Below are 20,549 nucleotides of genomic sequence, written 5' to 3' on the forward strand. Positions count from 1 at the left end.
TATTCTGGAGTATTTATAATACCCCTTTTACATAGAAGGAAAAGAATGACATCATCCAGCTCAGAGTTAGTAACATTTCTAATTCTCAGAGATAACAAGAAGAAGATGGAAAGATTTTAGCTTATCAATTTGCTTTTGTTGGATAATTCAAAAGCCAGTTTATGTACACATATCCAAATGCATTCAAAGTCCTTAAATTCTTGCTTATAAAATGACAAAGGACTTACAAATAAATAAATAAAACATAAATGATAATGCAACATTGACATTTTGTGTTGCACTCCAGTCTTTATTTTGGATTTTCACAATATGCTAACCCATGGTTTACTTTAATCATGATTTACTGAACAAGCCTCAAGACTAATTCAATAATGCTAGACTACAAACCATGCTTTATAAAATATTGTGATATGATTCATACATAATATTAAAACAAAACCAACCAAACTATATGGCTAAGCACAAGATGTGAACCTTGCCATATGCCATTGAAGAAACAGTTCATCTTGTTCAAAACTTGTTTTTGTTATAATTTAATAACAACAAAATTGAGAAAATGGTTTTACAGTCAAAATTTGCTATATAATCTTATTTAGTGGATTCCATTTCTTAATTCTAAACCAAATCCCTTAAAAAATCATGCTTTGCTTACCACAAGGGAGGGAAAAGGCAATATAACTCTTGATTTGCCATTATGGCAGAATATTTTAATTAAATATAAACATTTACCAGGCCTAAGGTTAGCTGGGTAGTCTCTCTAATCATCACCCTCCCCTCTGCCCATAATTCACCCTTTCAGTGCTTAGACCTGTGCTTACTTACCTGGTAAGCTAATAGCTTCTTGGCCATGAAGCCATAGAGAAGATACTGCCCCTAGATGTTGAGTGGGGCAGACCTTGAAGGGTCAAGAGGATGGAAAGAGTACACACAAATGTGTTTTGGCCACACAAGATGAAATGAGAGAGATGGCCAGCAAGAAAGGATTACGGTTAAGGTTCAAGTGTGAATCAGATAGTCTCCATACAAGCCTCTGTGTTACCCGCTACTGGGACAAGCAAGACTGAGGTTTCAACATTTGATTATTCAGCCCCAAAGAACATATTAAACAACAACAACAACAATTCAGCAGACACCAGGAGTCTGGGACCTATGAAGAAATAATTCAATACTTGATGATCCTGAACTTGAGAGGAAGGATCACTATGTGACTTGTCATCAAATACTGAGTTTCCAAACCTCCAAGGATAAACCACCTGAGGCAGCTACTGCCATATTTCCTTCAGCACAGATCTGAAAAAAATAAAAATAAAAATGATGCTAAGCAGAGCTAACTGCAATAAGTCCACAATAAAATTCCATTAGACTCAAAACAGTGATGATGCTAATGAATGGATTCCTCCCTTTCATAGCTTTCCTGGAATAATATCTACTAGCATCTCCATCCTGATGTCCTTACCCCATTTAGCACACAGCTGTGGGTCTGTGAGCAGATGACCTTTGGTGGATCTGTAGGAACATGGATCTGAAAGAAAAATCCAACAGGTTTAAGTCTAAAAATGATAAGAGGATATAACAAATTGAAAAAAATACCCCTATTTTACTTTACTATAGGTAAAGTCTAGAGTCCCAAAACATTTGTGCCAATGCAATTATCTGGTATAAGCAACTCTCCAAAATAATGGTCTAAGAATCTGATAAAGCCTGGCAGTATGCAGTGAAGGAGCTTATCTGAATATAGTGATATGGAAGCAATATGTGAAAAACTATGAGATAGCCTTCACCATATTTCATCATCTTTATCTGAAGCTACCCTAAAGCTGGTGAGATAATCCAATGTTTTGGTTTATAACTAAAACTTTATGGCAACCAGGGTCTCATTCCTGCTTTATTTTTCAGTCAAATATTTAAAAATGATAGTGGACAGAATTGATTTTGCTTCCACTGATCGAAGCTACAGTGATGTGATTATTTTTTTGTTCTGTTTTATTTTTCTCCTCAGTCATAATACTAGCAGAACTATTTTTCCAGGCCACAAATAATTCAGTTATTCTTTAGGTTTGATTTGATTTTTCAGTCCAAAGAGAGCACTCACCAAATATATAAAGCATGTTAAGGACTACCATATTTTTCGGACTATAAGACGCACAGGTGTATAAGATGCACCAAGATTTCGAAGTGGTCAGTAAGAAAAAAAAAAGGTTTTGCCTTCCTTCAGCCCCCAGTAGCCCTCTGCAGGCTTCAGCAGGGCCAGGACAAGGCAAAAACTCTCCCTTTTTTGTCTTGCCCCAGCACCGCTGAAGCCTGCAGAGGGCTGAGGGAAGACAAGAAAGCCTCTGTTTTTGTGAAAAATGGGGGCATTTTTACCTTGCCCCAGCCCTGCTGAAGCCTACAGAGGGTTCCTGGGGGCTGAGGGAGGGAAAATAAGCCTCCGTTTTTGTGAAAAACAGCCCGTTTATCACAAAAACGGGGATTTTTGCCTTGCCCCAGCCCTGCTGAATCCTGCAGAGTCCTGCTGGGGGGCTGAAGGAAGGCAAAAAAGTCTGTTTTTGCAAAAAACAGCCCATTTTTCACAAAAATGGGATGCGGGGGCGGGGCTTCAGGAGGCAAAAAATGGCTGTATTTGGTGTATACAACGCACCAACATTTCCACCCTCTTTTTTTGGGGGGGGGGGAAGGTGCGTCTTATATTCCAAAAAGTACGGTAAGAAAATACACATTTTAAAATATAATTCATGCAACTTCTTGTGCAGATTAAAAAATAAACCACTGCAGAAATAGAAGAGAATTTACTTTTTGATGAACCCATAATGAAACAGACATAGATTGAAAATTTATGAGTCGTGGTGGAGCAGTGGTTAGAATGCAGTATTGCAGGCTAATTCTGCATTCCACTGCCAGGAATTCAATCCTGAGCAGCTCAAGGTTGACTAAGCCTTCCATCCTTCTGAGGTTGACAAAATGATTGTTGGGGGCAATATGCTGACATTGTAAACCACTCAGAGTCTTCTGTAAAGTACTATAAAGTGGTATATGCCTAAGCGATTTTGCTATTGGCAAATTAACTGTTCATGCCTAATAAAGTACTTAGATACCATCACAATTCTTACACGGAGCGTCTTGTCAGTAGAAGTTGTATACAGGGCACCCAATGAGTACTGGACTCCAGTGATCTGAGAGAGATGACCTACATCAAAATACTGACAAAAGAAAAAGCAGTGAGACGTCAAATGAAAGAGAATTGTTTTATGTGTGGAAATTAGAGAAGAACCATATTTCTCTGTCCCTCCATGATCTACTATCAGTACCATACCCGAATGTGCCGGAAATGCCCTCCATTGTTCTCAAAGACATACAGCATTCCATGATTGTCTCCAGCCCATAGTTGAGAACCCTGGTATGACATGGAAAATAGGTATGTGTCCAGCTGTGGGAAAAGTTAAATATCATTGCCATAGGCTCAGTTCTGCATGACAGCAGACATAAGTATGAAATAACACAATCCCCATGGTCAGTAGGTTATTATAAAACCTATATACAAAAGTAAAGTCTTATATACATTTTGTCTCAGGTAAATATTAAATTCCTCTATTTTCTTCCTTATTGTTATTGAAAAATATATGATACATTTAATTCTATCCTATTTCTTATTGTTTAACCCCTTTATTTCATCATCCTCATAATTTATTTCTTATCAGCAAAAGTTCATTAAGTTACCAGAAATAAATACCAACTTGATCAAATAACCCAGCTATAGATTTCTTCTCCATAATTTAACAATCTTAGTTTTTGGGTCCCTTCAAATAATGTCCTAGAATTTGATTTATTTTTTCATTTTTTTATCCTGTCTCAAAAAGTCCTTCAAGCCTTTAACATATCTCTTTTGAACATCCAGTAAGAAAATGTTATCCAATTCACTCTTCTGATTCAATACTTGTATGTCCCCTTTAAATATCAAGACATCAACCAGTTTCATTTTTATGGCCACTGAATTATCTTGTTCCATGTTGTTCTTGTAACTTCTTATATTTAAATCCACAATCAAATCAATTTCAGCCTTATCCGGTATAGCTTGTTCTTCTTCTGTGACATAGATATAATCTATCTATGGTATCAAACATTCTTAAAATTAAGACACAATTTCTGTGTCTATTGTTCAAAATGTCCTTCAAAATATAGTTAAATTATTTTGTTCCATTTTTTGTTAACAGCTCAAATTTAAGTATACTTCTCATTTAGCTGTAATACTTATTTTCTTTTAGTTCCCCCTAGTGTCCAATTTTCAAAATCCCATGATATCATTTTTCCCCAATGAACTCAAGCAAAAAGGATTTTTATAATTAGTTTTAAATTTTTATTCCAAATATCTGTTTTTTAGTTTTCTAAAATCAACACCCAATTGCTTCTTATTCAAAAAACTCAGTATTTTCCCAAATCCCTAAAATCACATTTAAAACTTATTTTCTCAATTAGAAAGAGACTCACTCAGTGAATACCTTAAAAACTTTCTGTTAATATTTCCAAGCAGTAAACAATAATTCCAAACATGATTAAGAAATAAGGCTCGGTAGAGCATTTTGTACATAACAGGCTGTGTTACAACTGTGAGCTTAGATGGTATCACTCAACTTGTAGCCATTTGACTCACAAGCCAATCATAAAGCCTCGGTTCTTGTAATCTACTTATGTGAGTGTGTGTGAATGACAATCACATGATCTTTTTTTCCTACAGAGAGAATTTGCTTGTCTGCAGCTAATATTCAATCACCGTAAACACTACTCCCCTTCAGCAAGGATGTCTAACTTTACCATGGTGCTTATTGGAAATCCATTCCATCTCCTACTTAATCTCATCTTCTACTTCCTTGTACTATTAGCTTTGCATTAGCTATTATCTTACTAATATAATCTAGATTTGTCCCTTAACACTATCTTATTCTTATCTAACTTCCTGTATTCTTACTGTATTGCTGTACTCTAATATGTATCTAATTTCTCTCAGATCTGTTCAATTTAAATCTAAAGGAAAATATGAACAATTGTATGAACAAGTGAAGGATTAGATTTTTCTTGGGTCCCCCCCCCCATAACTGTTGGTTAGTTTTGAAATCATGAAAAAGAGATTGAAGCTGAATAGCTCACCTGAAGCCTTTGAAGTACACTATTGGTCCGCCTGTCAAAACATACCAGCGTCCGATCCTCACTGCCAGAGATAATGAAGTGTTCGTCAGCTGCAAGGGATAGGACTGCACTGGAGTGAAGCCTGCGGCTCATCACTGGGGCATAAGCAGCTGTGAGAGAGGGCCAAGAGATGCATCACAAGAGCCCAGTCACCTGCACAAGATAAATCTTATAAAATTTGTGGCTTGCTCAACTATAATCACATATAAATTGTTTCTTCACTTGAGGTTTGCCATTTAATTATCAAGGTAACTGCAAGCAGGAGAGAAAGCAGAACTTCCTTTAGGAATTCTCTTGCCGTCTCCCCATTCCTGATGAATTTTTTTTGCGGGGGGAGGGTGTTTCGATTACATACAGAAATGTATTACCCATCAAAAGAATTTATACCCAAACAATCAGAGTGGGCAATTATAATTTTCTTGCAGCAAGCTTTCTGCTTGAGATGGCAGTCTTCAGAAATTAATTGTAGCTGTAGGGTGGCAACGTACTCTAAGCTACCAATATGCCTCTTGATGCCAGTTAATTCCCTACCCCCACCTAATTTATTTTTTTAAACAAAATTATATTGATTTAAACATAAATAAATGAGAAATTGGTATGCTGCAAAACAGAGTTATTTTCAAGAATATTGTACTTCCAGGCTTTGCATTGGCCACAGGGAAAATAAAAATGGTAGATAACTGCAACCATGTTCAGAAATGGACCTTCTTTTCTAGAAAAAGAAAACTGTAAGTAGCTACAGTTGGTGGCTAGTGAAAATGATGGGAATAACCTCAATAGTTTGCTTTCTGATAACTGAGTGTTTTGTGAGTGGTTCATAGACATTTTGTGAATGGGCAAACCTTCTACATGGTAGTAATTAATTGGGAGCATCCACAATATGCACAAATCTGGCACAGAAGACATCTAATGTCTAGATAGATGGAATAATCCTTTCTTTTCTGGCTGTTCTTGGTCCACTAAGATAAGAAGACCCTGACATATAGTAATCTATGACTTACAACCATAATCAAGTCCACAAGTTTGATTATGTTATGTTGTAAGTTGAGTCATTATGTGACCGGACTCAATTATATGATTGTTTTTGCAATGGTTCTTAAGCACATCACTGCAACATCAAGTTAACCACATAGTCATTAAGTGAAACATAGTTGTAAGTCTGATTCCAACTTAACCTATGGGCATTTTTTGCTGAAAAATGGCAAAAACAAAACTTAATCACACGACTGGAGAACGCTGCAACCACTCATAAATGCCAGCCAGTTATCAAGTACCTGAAATGCCATCGTGTGATCCCCTATGCCTTAACTGTGGTGACAATAATTGTTTGAAAGCAGGAAGTGGTGTTTTATGTATCAAGAATGTAAAGTAACAACTGGTACTAACCTCGTGGATCATAGACTGACACTTTCTTGTCATATGTTCCTGTGACCAGAATGTCGGGCAAATAAGAAAGGCACAATACAGCTGCTTTCCCTCTAGAATCCAAAAGGAAAGGATCAGACAATGTGTCAAGAAGCATATTTTACGGTCACACATTCAAGTCAGTAAATCTTTGCTCAGCCTTGGGCTTTCCATTATTTCAGACTACACTATTTGCAACATAAATTAGCTAGTTCCCATTTTGCTGCTTGCAGTGACTGTCTATTTAGCATCATTTACTACAACTGATTGGTGGAAAAGCAATAGAAAGAAAACCACTGCTGCAGCATCAACTAACAAAATTCTGTCTGCCTAACTCAATGATGGCTAACCTTTTTGCCATTGTGTGCCAAAAATGGGAGGAGAGTGGGGGGTTGTGTGTGTGTGTGCCCATACCCATAATTCTATGCGCCCTCCCCCTGTACATGTGTGCATGACCCCCCCACCCTACACCTCCCCCCAATCTCCCCCCACTTTTGACACATGATGGCATGGTGGATCCATTTTTTTGCCCTCCCCAGGCTCCAGACTCTTTCTAGGAGCCTGGGGAGGCCAAAAAGGGTCTTCCCCATCCCCCCAGAGGCCCTTCGGAGGCCGATAACGGCCCGTTTTCCAACTTCTAGTTGGACCGGAAGGCCTGATTTTTGCCCTCCAGAAGGCAAAAAACAGCTCAATGCACAAACGGGTTTTTTTTTTGCTCTCCAGAGGCTTCAGGAGGCTTCCCTGAAGCCTCTGGAGGGCAATAATCAGCCGAAAATCAGCTGGCCAGCATGCACATGTGCACTGTTGCTGACAAAGCAACGCCTCATGTGACCTAAAAAATGGCTCCGTGTGCCAACTGTGCCTTGGTTCACCATCATGGGCCTAACTTCATTCTCTTTCAGTGCAAATCAGAAGAGTCACTATAGGACTTATTTACATGCTAAATTATAGAGAATGTTAATTTTAATAGATTGAGCAAAGCAATTCATAAATACTAATATAGATGAGATAGATAGATAGATAGATAGATAGATAGATAGATAGATAGATAGATAGATAGATAGATAGATAGATAGATGATAGATAGATAATATCATTAAATGTGAACTTTTAATATCATCTTGGTGATTTTGGGCATTTGCATAATGACTCCACTCAAACACCATAAATTAATGCAGATGATGCAATCGCCACCATCTGCTTCATGAAGTAAGCCATCACAGAAATTAGTTTATTATACGAAACATCCAATACACTAAGGCAGTGAAGGTAAACCTTTTTGTAAATGTGTGCCAAAATTGTGTGTGCGCGCGCAATAGCACATGTGTGTCCCACGCCCACAATGCAATGCGCCCGCCTACCTACGCATGTGCATGCAGCAAGGTGCATGTGTCCACAGGCATTAGGAAAGTGTCCAGAGCAAGAGCCTGGGGAGGGCAAAAAATGGGCCCAATGGGCCAACCAGAATTTTGGAAATTATCAGTTTCCAGCTTCCGGAGGGATTGCGGAGAGCCGTTTTCATCCTCCCCAGGCTTCAGGAAAGCCTCTGGAGCCTGGGAGGGCCGGAAGTAGGCTGGAGCCTGGGGAGGGTGAAAACTGTTTTCCTCGACCCTCTGGAAGTCCCAAAATCAGCGGCCGGCGCACGGATGCATGCTGAAGCTAACAACTCATGTGCCATAGGTTCACCATCATGGCACTAATGTCTGATAAATCTGGAAGTGTATTCTAATAGTCCACTATATTAGTTTTCATTATATTTGCAACCTCCAGCTCTCTGGATCCAAAACCAGCATATCAGTTTGGAAATTCTAGAAATGTAAGACTAGAAAAAGGTTGCACTGTTCTTATACCTATAATATATTTATGTAGAATAACCTCCCTTCCTGAGATAGGGTGAGCAACTTTGTAAGTGAGCTGGAATTTTCCTTGTAGACTTGTACCTATACAAGTTAAATATTTTTTTCCTGAAATATCTCACAGCCAAATACAAGGGGATGAACCCAAAGATAGGGAGAGAAAAAATCTAAACTTTCTAGAAGGACTACAAGCTGCTACATATGCATATCAGAGAGATAAGGTATACAAGGTCAAGATGAAAGATGAGAAGGCTTATTGTACATTTCAGTTGATATTTTGGCTCTGGGTAGGTCTGCATCAGTTTTTGTCCTTATTCACTCTCCAATGCTCCTTCACAACAACACTTTGTCTAGTCTTTCTGCCCCCACCTTTTATGTTGATACAATAGTAATTGTACATTAATCCCGTCTTTCTAAATAAATCCTTGGGAAATACAAAAAGAAAAAACAGACAAAATTATCTGACATGTATTATAACTCAAGACTGGATATTTGTATTATTTTATGCCTTTTGTCATGATTTGATTTTGGGAAGTAGGATGTTAAATCTCTTTGATTTAACATCCTACTTTGATTAAAGACTGAAGCCAATATCTTTATTCTCTGGTCATTATTAATACTGTTTCTTTGAATCTAGTTTTCCTTTCCTTCCATTTACTCTTCCAAATAAATATAGTGTAAGAGGATAAGCAGCAACAGTACCTGATTTCGCCAAACTGTTTTCCATCAGCAGCTATATCCCATAACTTCACTGTGCTGTCCCAGGAGCCTGAACATACACAGTTATCACGTGAAGCCAGAGACCAAACCCATCCCTAGGCAGTGTGGGAGGGGAAAAAAATGGGGGGAGGAGGGACAAAATATACATGACAACTTCAGCTAATCTTTGCAATAACAATAACAAAATTACAACAAATGCTTACAGTTAGGTCAATTAACTTTTCCAGGTGAACTACAGAAATATTTCTTTTCTATCTCCTTCTGCTTTTTCTTCATATTGTTATACACGGCAAACTCTGAGCTTTCATTCTCTGAAGACAACCAATCTCCTGTTATATCTGTCTGTCTGTCTGTCTGTCTGTCTGTCTGCCTGCCTGCCTGCCTGCCTATCTATCTATCATCTATCTATCTATCTATCTATCTATCTATCTATCTATCTATCTATCTATCTATCTATCTATCTATCTATCTATCTATCTATCTATGGCTCTGTGGGTTTGTGTATGCTCCAGCATAACTCCAGAACACCTGGGCCACTGAAATGAAAAGGACTGAATTATATTTATAGTGTCAAGTCACAGTACTTTTGTAGTGATTGTGTGCCTTATGGATTCAAGTTCTGTTAAGATACAGTCTGTTGTGCCTTAAAATGGCTTCTACTGTACAGCCCAGTGGAGTTGCCATGGTAACAGCTTTGCAATACTCCACAAGGGGCTCCCTGTAATACAGGATTGGGATAAATACATATCCGGGCTACACCCGGTTATCAGCTAGTATGAAATAAGATACAGCAGCTTAATAAATATACATCATTGTAGAACACAAACTCAGTTTCAATTTAGTATCATAATTTTTTTACGTACAGTGGTAAATATGTACAGTGGTAAATATGTACTTGTTAAAATGCTAGGTTTTTCAAGTGTAAAAAAAAAATCAAACCAAGATAAATTGCTTCAGTATTCTTAATCTGTACAATTCAACTGAAAAACAAACTGAAATCTTTTAAGAGGGGGGGGGGTGAGATTACCAAAAAAAACAACAACCCTAAAGTAATGTGGCTTCATAAATGTTCACAGCATCTTATAAGTCGGGTTGTGTTCAAAATTAACCAATCACATTCAAAATTATATTAAATAGTATTCAATACACACCTGCCATTAATTAAAGTGAACCTGATCAGGCCTATATAAAGTTCAGCTGTTCTAGTAGGATTTTTCTGATATTTACTCTATTGCCTCCAACAGCAGAAATCATGGTTCACAAAAAGCTTACGAAGCATCAAAGTTGGAAGTTATCAGTGAGGAGAAGGACAAGAGAAGGACACTAAAACATTTCCATTGGATATACCATGGAGTGAACAAGTGGAGAAAATATGGCACGATAGTGACATAACCAAGAACTGGTTGGAAACTGCTAAGAGGCCTATAGTAACATTAAAGGAGCCGCAGAAATGACTAGCAAGTTCTGGTTTTGTACTACATGTGATAACAATCTCCCACATTCTTCATGTATCTGGGCTGTGGGATAGGGTGGCAAGATGGAAGCCTTTTCTTATAAAGGAAAGCATCCAAGCCTGGCTACATTTTGCAAAAACTTACATCAAGAATGACAAAAGCATATGGGGAAAATGTATTATGGTCTGATGAGACCAAGGATGAATATTTTGGCCATGATTTCTAGAAGTAGATTTGGCGCAAGAACAACACTGTGCATCATCAAAAGTTACAACCTGCCCACAGTGAAGCATGGTGGTTGCAGCATTATGCACTGGGACTGCTTTTCTTCAAGGTGAAAGGAATCATGAAATGTTCCAAATATCAGTCAATTTGGGCAGAAAACCTCTGCTAAAATCCCAAAGATGAAGAGGATTTCCCCCTTTTAACATGACAATAACCCAAAGCATACCTCCAAATCAACAAAATAATGGTTAACCAGAAGAAGATCAAAGTTTTGGAATGGCAAGTCAGAGCCCAGACCTGAATCCAGTTGCGAATCTGTGGGATGATCTGAAGAGGGTTAGGCACAGGAGATGCCCTTGCAACCTGACAGACTGGGAATGTTTTTGCAAGGAAGAGTGGGCAAAAATTCCCAAGGCAAGATGTGGCCTGCTGATAGGTTCCTACCACAAAAGTCTGAATGTTGTCAGAAGGTGCTTGAACAAAGAATTAGTTTACGGGTGTGCATCTTTATGCTACTACGTTATTGCAAGTTTATTATCCCCCCCTTCCCCGCATAAAAGATTTCAATTTGTTTTTCAGTTGAATTGTACAATTTATATGTTAGAGGTAGAAAGAATTCTGAAGTGATTTATCCTGGTCTGACTTTTTTACATCTCAACAACCTGGCATTTTAACAGGTGCGTGGACTTTCTCTATTCACTGCAGAAGAAAATAAAAATGCAGGAGAATATCAGCCAACGCTCCTAAGCAATGCAGCCCTCTTGCGGGCTCCCCACATCCACTGGGGATTTGACTTCAGGGACTTCAAGTCCAAGATTGGACACAGACCTATTGCACTGATACATCACTATAGTCAAGTGCTGAAGCATTCCCTTCCTTTTCACTAGGAATGGTCACTCCCTGCTCAGAGGTTAGAGAGGACTGAAAGATTTTCTAAATGTCATCTGTTTCCTGGCAGCAACAGCCCATATTTCTGCCAGGATAGCATATACGGTACTCATGTATATACCTACACTTTTCTTTGTAACTAGCCATAAAAAAGCATGGACCATTTTAATTTTTTTTACAGTAAACAACAAAGAAGCTTGTAAAAATGGAAGGTTTAATGTTCAAAAGAGGGAGACAGTGATATACAGCCATTAATTAGAAAAGTTCCAAATCATGAGTGATGTCATATACATATAGACAGTCCTTGCCTTACGACCAGTCACTTAACAACTGTTTGAAGTTATGATGGGTGCCCCAGAACATAGTTATGGGCAGGTTCTGAAATTCTGATGTCTGCTTCCCCCAATGTGACCATATTTTGGGCTCTCAGCAACCGGCCCATATTTACAGTCATCTGCAGCACCCTGCAAGCACATAATCATGAATCACAATTTTGCAGGAAGCCAGCATTTACTTCTGATTTCTGGCAAAACTGCCTCATAGCAAGCAAAGGGTTTGCATAATGACCACAGTATTCACTTTATGATGGCTGCATTTGATTAATGACTGTTGCAAAACAGGTCATAAAACTGGTTCTGGTCATGTGATGACCTGCTATATCACTATCATTACTTATGACTATAATCAAAGGCTCAGTTACAATAGTAACTCAAGGGCTACCTGTATACACCTCACACACACAGAAACTCGCTGCACTTTATTTTCTGGTTTAAACAATGGAATGGGGCTATCAGATGGAAATTTGGGGGTTGATGATACAAAATTTCTGTAATAATACTTAATATTTATGTTTAATGCATTGATCTGCTTCAGAATCTAGAGTTACCTTGTGTGTTCCATTGGGCTCTGTCCCCAGCGTTTTCACTAGAACTTTTTCTGGTGCTTTGCCCAGCTGCCTTAGATCCCACAAATTGACATTTCGGTCTCGAGAGCCAGAAATACACAGATCCCCACCCTGGATAAGATAATAAAAATAAATGCTAATTTATGATACACGTTAGTGTCCCTCATATTGCAGAGTAGTATCACAAAGACAGTGAGCAGACTTCCAACTTTATTTCAGTGCAAATTATGTATAATATCTGTCACTCACAACCCTGGTCATTTCCCAAGTGGATTCCTGTAACATGTTCTACATAGACCTGCCCTTAAAAAATATTCAGAAGCTACAGATGGTGCAAAACATGACAATATTTTATATGTATGCTGCCCAGAGTCCCTCTGTGAGGGAAATGGGTAGTTTCTAAATTTGATAAATAAAATAAAATGTGGGCAGTTATGTCCATCCAAGATAGATGCGCATTACACCTCTGTTCTCTGAGCTGCATTGGTTGCCAATTTGCTTCCAGGTTCAATTCAAGGTGCTAGTAATGACCTACAAATCCCTATTAGGCACGTGGCCTGGTTGTTTGAAGGACTGCCTTCCCCTGATTACTTTTACCCATTCCATCAGATCCAGCAGAAAGGACATATTGTGGGTCCCTTGCATGAAGAAGTTCTATCTAACAGGTCCCAAGAGGAGGAGAGCCCTTTCTGCTATCATCCACTCTCTGGAAGATTGTCATCATAGGTCAGATTGTGTCCAATCTTGGACTTTAGGAAGTCCCTGAAGTCAAATCCCCAGTGGATGTGGGGAGCCCACAAGAGGGCTGCATTGCTTAGGAGCATTGGCTGATATTCTCCTGCATTTTTATTTTTGTGAACTATTGTTTTAATAGTTTTAATTTATGCAAGTTCATTTTTCTGTTCTTTTTACATATAACCCACCCAGAGTCCCACAAGTAAGATAGGCTGCTATATAAATGGAAATAAACATAAAACTAAAAGCCCATTATAAAGACAATATCAGAATGGTTTGACAGAGTACTTTAGCAGTAATTAATCAAGAATAAGAATGAAGGGGAAACAATAGTAGCAAAGAAGGAATACTTTTTAGATTAAGTGATAGACAAATGAGAGTTGAGAGCCGAGGTGGCGCAGTGGTTAGGGTGCAGTACTGCAGGCCACTTCAGCTGACTGCTATCTGGAGTTCAGCGGTTCAGATCTCACCGGCTCAAGGTTGACTCAGCCTTTCATCCTTCCGAGGTGGGTGAAATGAGGACCCAGACTGTGGGGGCGATATGCTGACTCTGTAAACTGCTTAGAGAGGGCTGAAAGCCCTATGAAGCGGTATATAAGTCTAACTGCTATTGCTATTTTAAAGGAAGTGGCCATAGTTAATCCTGTACTCAGCATTTAGGTCTAAAGAATAATTTCATATAAAATGTTAACAAATACATAACCAGTTCTTACTATGAGTTCTTACTTACTTATGCTCATAATGGAGCATAACACAGAGGAAAGATGTTTGGTCAGATGAATTTTGTTAGTTATTTTTTGACAGAAAAATGAAAATGCAGAACATTGTTCAACATGTTCCTTTCAACTAAACTTTGAATGTTGACGGATATACTGTTTGGAACATTAAAATGCTGCATCATTAAAATCAGCAAAGAGAAACAGGTTTTTACCTGAAGGAGCAGTACAGAATCAACAGAAGCAAAGTGCCCTTCAGTAAGGGAAAAATACTCTGTGTTTTTGCCATTCTCTGTCCATTGTTGGAGGTGTTCCTCTAGTTCAATGCAAGCTGTTGGCCAGTTAAAATCATTACCTGCCAAAAAAAAACCATATAAAGAGAGAGATTTTTTTTGTTTGGTGTAAAAAAAATTAAGCTTATGTGTCTTATTTATGTTTATATAGTGGTTTTACATAAAAGGCTAACATGTTTACAGAATTTAAACACCAAAATAGGATAGATACTAAAACACAGGAGTTTTACATAATGGAGCCAGAGTTGCAACATTGCAAAAGTGACTTATGACAAATTCTAATATTTCAGTTTGGGAACTAACACGTTAAAGACATTATCTTTAAATAATAAAGGACTTGGTACTATCAGTTCAGAGACAATATTATTGAGCTGACCTGCAACACTCCAAAAATGAAAGAGAAGCAGGCTAGGAAATATTTATTGTTGTTCTACCCAGAGTATTACAATATTTACAAATTACAGCATTTGAAAAGTAGCTCGAGTGAAATTACTACTCATTTTTAGTGATAACCCTTTTACTTTTCAGACACAAAGGAAAACTCCTTTTAGCTTTTTTTTCCCCTCCCAACATCATCTACATTTAAAACACCAGTTCCACCTTCCCCTAAAATCAAGTTAATCATGCAAGAAGCTGCTTGTGAAAAGCTAAAATATAGGTCACCAATAGGTAGAAAGAAAACCCACCTACCTTCTACAACTGGATAGCAATTGCCAATTCTTCTTAAAACTCGAATTCTCCAAGTGACTTCATCTTGCACAATGTCCCTCAGTGTCCTGCAAACTAAAGGAAGGACATGCAAAACAAACCTGGCTTGCAGATAGGAACAGATTTCTAAAATCAACTCTAGAGGAAGAGATAATAGTCCTGAAGCAGTTTCTTCAACAGAAGATTTTTTCAGTTCTAGAGGTGATTTGAGGTCTGATGTTCGGACTTTACCACCTATTGAGAGAGACTCTAGAGGCAGACACTGGATTGCTTGCCTGGACTGATTTGAAGTTCCAAGAACACGCTCCACATACTCTAGGGCTTGGGTATCTGGATCTATTTTGCTTTCTGGGTCACAATCATTGTCAGAGCCTTGCTGTTCAACAGAAGAACTTGGGACAGTTTCCATTGCTGCAGGAAGGCAAGAAGCAAACAATTCAGGTAAGGGATGATAAAAACCAAAGTTATACTATTTTATTAGAAATTGATATTTCAATTAATACAATATTTCAATTAATAATACAAAAGTTTTATGCAACAAAAGGGATGTTTTGAGAGCATGAATTATAGGTACACTTAAGCCTGACAATTTTAAAATGATGCTCAAGGTACAAGATGTAAAAAGAAATTATCTATTGGACATTCCCAAAAAAATTCCTACATAATTAACAAGACAACTTCTGAAAGATAAATGTAGAAATAATCTTGTTTGTTTTTATCTCTTCAAATAATACTGTTCATAGGTAGAGAAAAGAATAAGATTAGAAAAGTTGGTCTCATCCTGACTTCCAAACTTTCATCTGAAAATGAGTACCGAGTCCACACAAATAAAACTGTTGGTTGCCAGCTACATCCGGAATGTTCAATTCATGCACATCCTATGGGCAAAGCATAGTTCAGGAGGGGGAAATTGTGTTCTGAAATGGCTGTCATTTTTCCTAATGACCAACCCAGAAATATGCTCACAGGTTCTTAGAACAGGTTCCGGAAAGACAGCTTATCCTTTGATACCATAGAGAGGCAGAGTCCAAATCTCACAAAAGCAACTGCTTCTCTCACATTTTTTAAACATTATTTTACCAAACACATTTTTAGAAACGAACCTCATCTTCCTCTTCCCCGCGCACACAGCCCAGAGCCGATTCTAAAAAGGGCTACTCTTTTGTTCTTTTCCTCCTCTCGCTTCCTTCCTCCGCGCACGCTTATCATGTACCTAGCCGGGAAAGTGCATCAAGTGAAAAATCCAGCTCTTGTTGCCGAAGACAACTCCTCCGTTCAGGCAGACATGGCATACGAAGAGCGGTCACGCCCGCCTTAACGCCGTAGGAAGAGCCCCGTTCTGCAGGTGCAGAGCTCCACACACTTAAAAGATTAATCCAAACGTCGAGTTTTGTTTCCCGGCCTCAGCAGTGAGCCAGGATCCTAATCCTCACGGCAACCTGCCTCAGAATCGGCACCATCGATTTAAGAAAGCTTCGTCTTGACAGGTCGCGCCGCCTTCGCGCGTCTCGTCTCTAAGGAGCAACCGCTTCCGGCGGCAATTGATGACGCAAAGCAACCTTTTAGGAGAGGCGCTTCCACAAGCCTCCGATTTTCTGGGTTCCAAGTACGGAGCGTGCGCACAAGAACTTCTAGGCCGCAGCTTTTTTTTAAAACAATGGCCCCACAGGTAGCAGCTGCGTTTCGGCAGCCTCAACCATACCGTTAGAGAAATCTGGCTATTTTATTATCTGGCTTATGGCAGTGTTTTAAAAACATTATTTTACATTTTCTATTAACAAAACGACTGTTTAACTTGTCAACGAGGATTAAGACAATTGAATTCAGCAGGATAGGATTGCTTTGTAAGGTTTTTAGAATATATGTATAAGGTGACCAGATTTTCAGATTGGAAAAGAGGGACACCCTTGAGGGGGGGGGGGGGCTTGATTAAAAAAAATTTTTTTTGTCAAAAGGTCACCCCAGGACACTGAAACCAGCATAAATACGAATCTGTTGCCAAACAAAATTTTGATCATGTGACCATGAGGATGCTGCAACGGTCGCTAAGTGTGAAAAATGGTCATCAGTCACTTTTTTCAATGCCATTGTAACTTTGGTCACTAAATGTTTTCCCCCTCCTCGAGACTCCTCACTTCTTCCTTCATTCCTCTTGCTTATCTACCTTCACCTTATCTGTCTTCTGCTCTTTCCCTCTCTTCCTTCCTTCCTCCCTCCCTCCTTCCATCCTCTTCTTTCCTCACTCACTCCCTTCCTCCTTTTTTCTCTTCCTTCCTCCTTCCATTATTTATACGATATAAAATTCAATGAGGGTGAAACACACCAAATCTGGCAAAGCTGCCTTGCACCAACCTGGCCTGCCCATAGAATAGCAGCCACTTTGAGACACATAAACCTGGTCTGAACATATTGCATCACAAAGATTTGCAAAGATCACATTTGCAAAAAGGAACATTTCTTGTAGTAAATACATTTTATAAACAATTTAAAAGTAAAAATCCCCCCAAAATAATAAAAAAGGTATTCTATAAATAAAAGAAATCCTTAAAAACCATTGTTAAGTATTACACCAGCAATAATTTATACTGTCACCATTTCAAACTATCATCAGAAATACGAATCCGTTGCCAAACATCAACATTTTGATCGCGTAACCATGAGGATGCCACAACGGTCGCTAAGTGTGAAAATGGTCGCTAAGTGTGAAAAATGGTCATCAGTCACTTTTTTCAATGCCATTGTATCTTCCTGATTATTAAAAGTGCAAATTCACTCAGTGTCAATCATGACTCCTGAGTCCATTTCAAAGTATTGTGCATAGAAATTTTAAAAATGGCTTGTTTCAATTTATTTTGGATAGAATCTTTTTTTAAATAGTCTAAGACAATTTAAAAAAAGAATCAACACAGAATACCACTATTTTAAAAAATCATATGCACAATAAATAAAATATTATTTTAAAATACATTGAGCCTATACTCCTTACAGTAAATGACTCATCTGGAAACAAGCCAATAGCATTTTTTGTGCTTTCAAATTTACAGATGTTCCAAAATCAGCTTAAAGTCCAAATATTTAAAGACCACCCCCCTCAAAGCTATCTTACCAGAGCTTTAAATATCTTCTGGGGAGGCCCTGTAATCCCATTCATGACAAAGGTAGGGCTTTCTCAGGAGGAAGGTTTCAGCTGGTGCCCATCCTTTGGAAACCTCCCCCAAGAGCAGGGAGCCCTAACCTGCTGTCCATTCAGGAAGGCTGTACAAATTATTCTGTCTTCTAGAGCCATTGGGATTTAATATGGTTTTATCACTGGATTTTCTTTTTATTGTTTTTGTGGAATTGTTACAATGATTTTATAATAATATAATTTTATTTGGCATTTTTGTTGCTGTAAACTGCTGAAAGCCCCTGATAGAATACAAATTATTTAATAATAAATTTAAAAAGCTGGGTGCAAGATATGAAAACACTGCAAACTATTGTTCAAGATAATTTGAGAAAAGGGAATCATTCACCAAGAGTGCTAATAACTACTGCTAAGTTATATAGCAAATCAGATACTAAGGCCTAATGCCACAGAGGGGAGAGAAATTCATAAGTTTTCAAGATTTCCTGCACTGCTTCAAACATATACACTTAATACCAATGAATCCACAGCTATTATTTGATACAAGAAGATGGGTATGGAGAACGGAAAGAAATTTAAATTAATAAAAAAGATGCCACTGAAATCATCTGTTTTAAATTATAATCCCTCTTCCTGACAGTGGATCAATAAAAAAAGATTATGCCCAATTCAAACTGGAAAAATACATTTAGCTCAAAAAAATAAGATCGTCATGGTGATGAAAGAACATGGCAAGTATCCCTAGGAATTATTTGTCTCTCCAGGCAAATAAGGAAATACCTGTTGCTCTGGTCTTTAATGCAATTCTTGCTTAAGGCAGAGCCCTCCCCCGAAAAAATGCTTCTGCCGGGCTGCGAGAGCCACGTGGAAGTTGTCTGCACAGCTGAAAAAAGGACTGTTTGCTGGGCTGGGAGGAGGAGACAGCCCCCTGCTTTCTCCCCCTTTGGCTTTGCGGAGTTCCCAGCCAGCACAGGCGGCAAGTCTGGATGGAACCACGTGGAAGTTTGCCGCTTTTTACTCCCAAGTAAAATTTTTACTCGGGAGTAAATTTTACTCCCGAGTAAAATTTTTACTCGGGAGTAAGTAAAATTTACTCCCGAGTAAAAATTTTTACAAAACATGATTAATTTTACTCACCACCAGTAAGCGCAGCTGCAACCCCAACAAGAAAGACAAAATAAAATGGAGACTCCTCTGCGTCCTCAGCTAAGGAGTCCAGCCAATCAGTGAGCTGGTTGGCCAGCTCACTGATTGGCTGGAGTCCAGCCAATCAAATCAGTGAGTGGCAGGCTGGGCTGGCTTAAATTTGTAGGTAGCATAGAACAGAACGATGAGCCAGCCCAGCAGCTGATGGGCGGGAGCTGCCAGCGCCAAAAAAAGCGTGCCTTTTAAAAAAGCGGGCGGGACGCGGGAAAATGCATCAAAAAGCGGGGGTGTCCCACCAAAAGCGTTATGTCTGGTCACCTTATATATGTATGAACACAAATGTATGAAGTTATGTGCATGTTCAGGTATTTCGTATTGTTATGTTCTGCAAATGCATGCATAAAATATACAATCCTTTTACTTTTGTTTAAATGAATTATGTAACTGAAATGTGTTTTGGTAACTAAACATGATTACACATGTATGATTATCATCTAGTTTAAAGGACAACCTTGTCCAGAAAGATAAAATAGTAAGTACATTGTGTAGTACAGTTGACTTGTGTAGTAACAAATCTATAATATAGATGATGAAACACAAAATCTTGTCAGAAAATTGGCTAGTGGCTAAAGTTCTGGTGTATATTGTATTAGCCAGGCTAGGTACATTTAATACCTCAAGTCCAAGTGGCAGGAAAGTTTACAGCTGTCTCGTTTTAAGAATACAGCACAAGATAGTTATTGTGACCTCTTAATTTTCCTCTTTTCTGAAAGCCTGAGAATTTGCATAAATCTAGTTATCTTCTGAGCTCATTGCAAAACAATGGTTATCAAAGGGCTCCAGCAGCTTCACTAGCACATACAGCTGTATTAGAAAGGAAATAATCTTGAGTTTGTGTATAGTTCTAATTCCACATTACTCAAGTGCTTCTTTCCAAAAAGTGTTTCATTCTACCATAAATTGTATTATAACTTGAAAATGCAAATATTTTACCAACAAACTGAAGTTACTTGAAAAAATAGTTTCTCATCCTCCACAGAAATATTATCTTCAACAAGGCAGTTCAAGGGAAAAATTAATAAAAGTTGAGCATTAGAATTTGGGAGGGCTGGGGGGGACGAACGACACCAAATCACTACATTGGAAAATACAATGAAAAACATTTAAGTTAAGACAAAATAAGTGTCAGAAACAA

General features: G+C 38.3%; 1 protein-coding gene across 2 annotated transcripts; it reads right to left on the reverse strand.

The window, feature by feature from the left end:
- Positions 1-234: 234 nt before the first annotated feature.
- Positions 235-19,372, reverse strand: LOC116504276 (F-box/WD repeat-containing protein 9-like). 2 transcript variants are annotated; one of them, XM_032211204.1, is made up of 11 exons: positions 19,346-19,372; positions 15,064-15,492; positions 14,296-14,435; positions 12,612-12,740; positions 9,141-9,253; positions 6,565-6,656; positions 5,140-5,288; positions 3,311-3,424; positions 3,108-3,197; positions 1,457-1,522; positions 235-1,290 (listed from the first exon to the last, which is right to left on the reverse strand). In XM_032211204.1, exons 2-11 carry the CDS (start codon positions 15,488-15,490, stop codon positions 1,216-1,218), a joined length of 1,395 nt encoding a protein of 464 aa, XP_032067095.1. In that variant the 5' UTR covers positions 15,491-15,492; positions 19,346-19,372; the 3' UTR covers positions 235-1,215. The 2 variants fall into 2 exon arrangements, with proteins under 2 accessions (XP_032067095.1, XP_032067094.1); XM_032211203.1 differs by lacking the exon at positions 19,346-19,372 and adding an exon at positions 16,185-16,775.
- Between the last annotated feature and the right edge of the window lie 1,177 nt (positions 19,373-20,549).

This window comes from Thamnophis elegans, chromosome 2 (genome assembly GCF_009769535.1).
Source record: "Thamnophis elegans isolate rThaEle1 chromosome 2, rThaEle1.pri, whole genome shotgun sequence".
Classification (NCBI taxonomy): domain Eukaryota; kingdom Metazoa; phylum Chordata; class Lepidosauria; order Squamata; family Colubridae; genus Thamnophis; species Thamnophis elegans.

Excerpts from the sequence above, each read along its gene's own strand:
- LOC116504276 (XM_032211204.1), bottom strand. The coding sequence starts at position 15,490 with ATGGAAACTGTCCCAAGTTCTTCTGTTGAACAGCAAGGCTCTGACAAT. Across the intron at positions 5,289-6,564 it reads GTCAGTCTATGATCCACGAG|CTGCTTATGCCCCAGTGATG; the intron begins GTTAGTACCAGT and ends CCTCTCTCACAG. Across the intron at positions 3,198-3,310 it reads GGCATTTCCGGCACATTCGG|TATTTTGATGTAGGTCATCT; the intron begins GTATGGTACTGA and ends TTCTTTTGTCAG.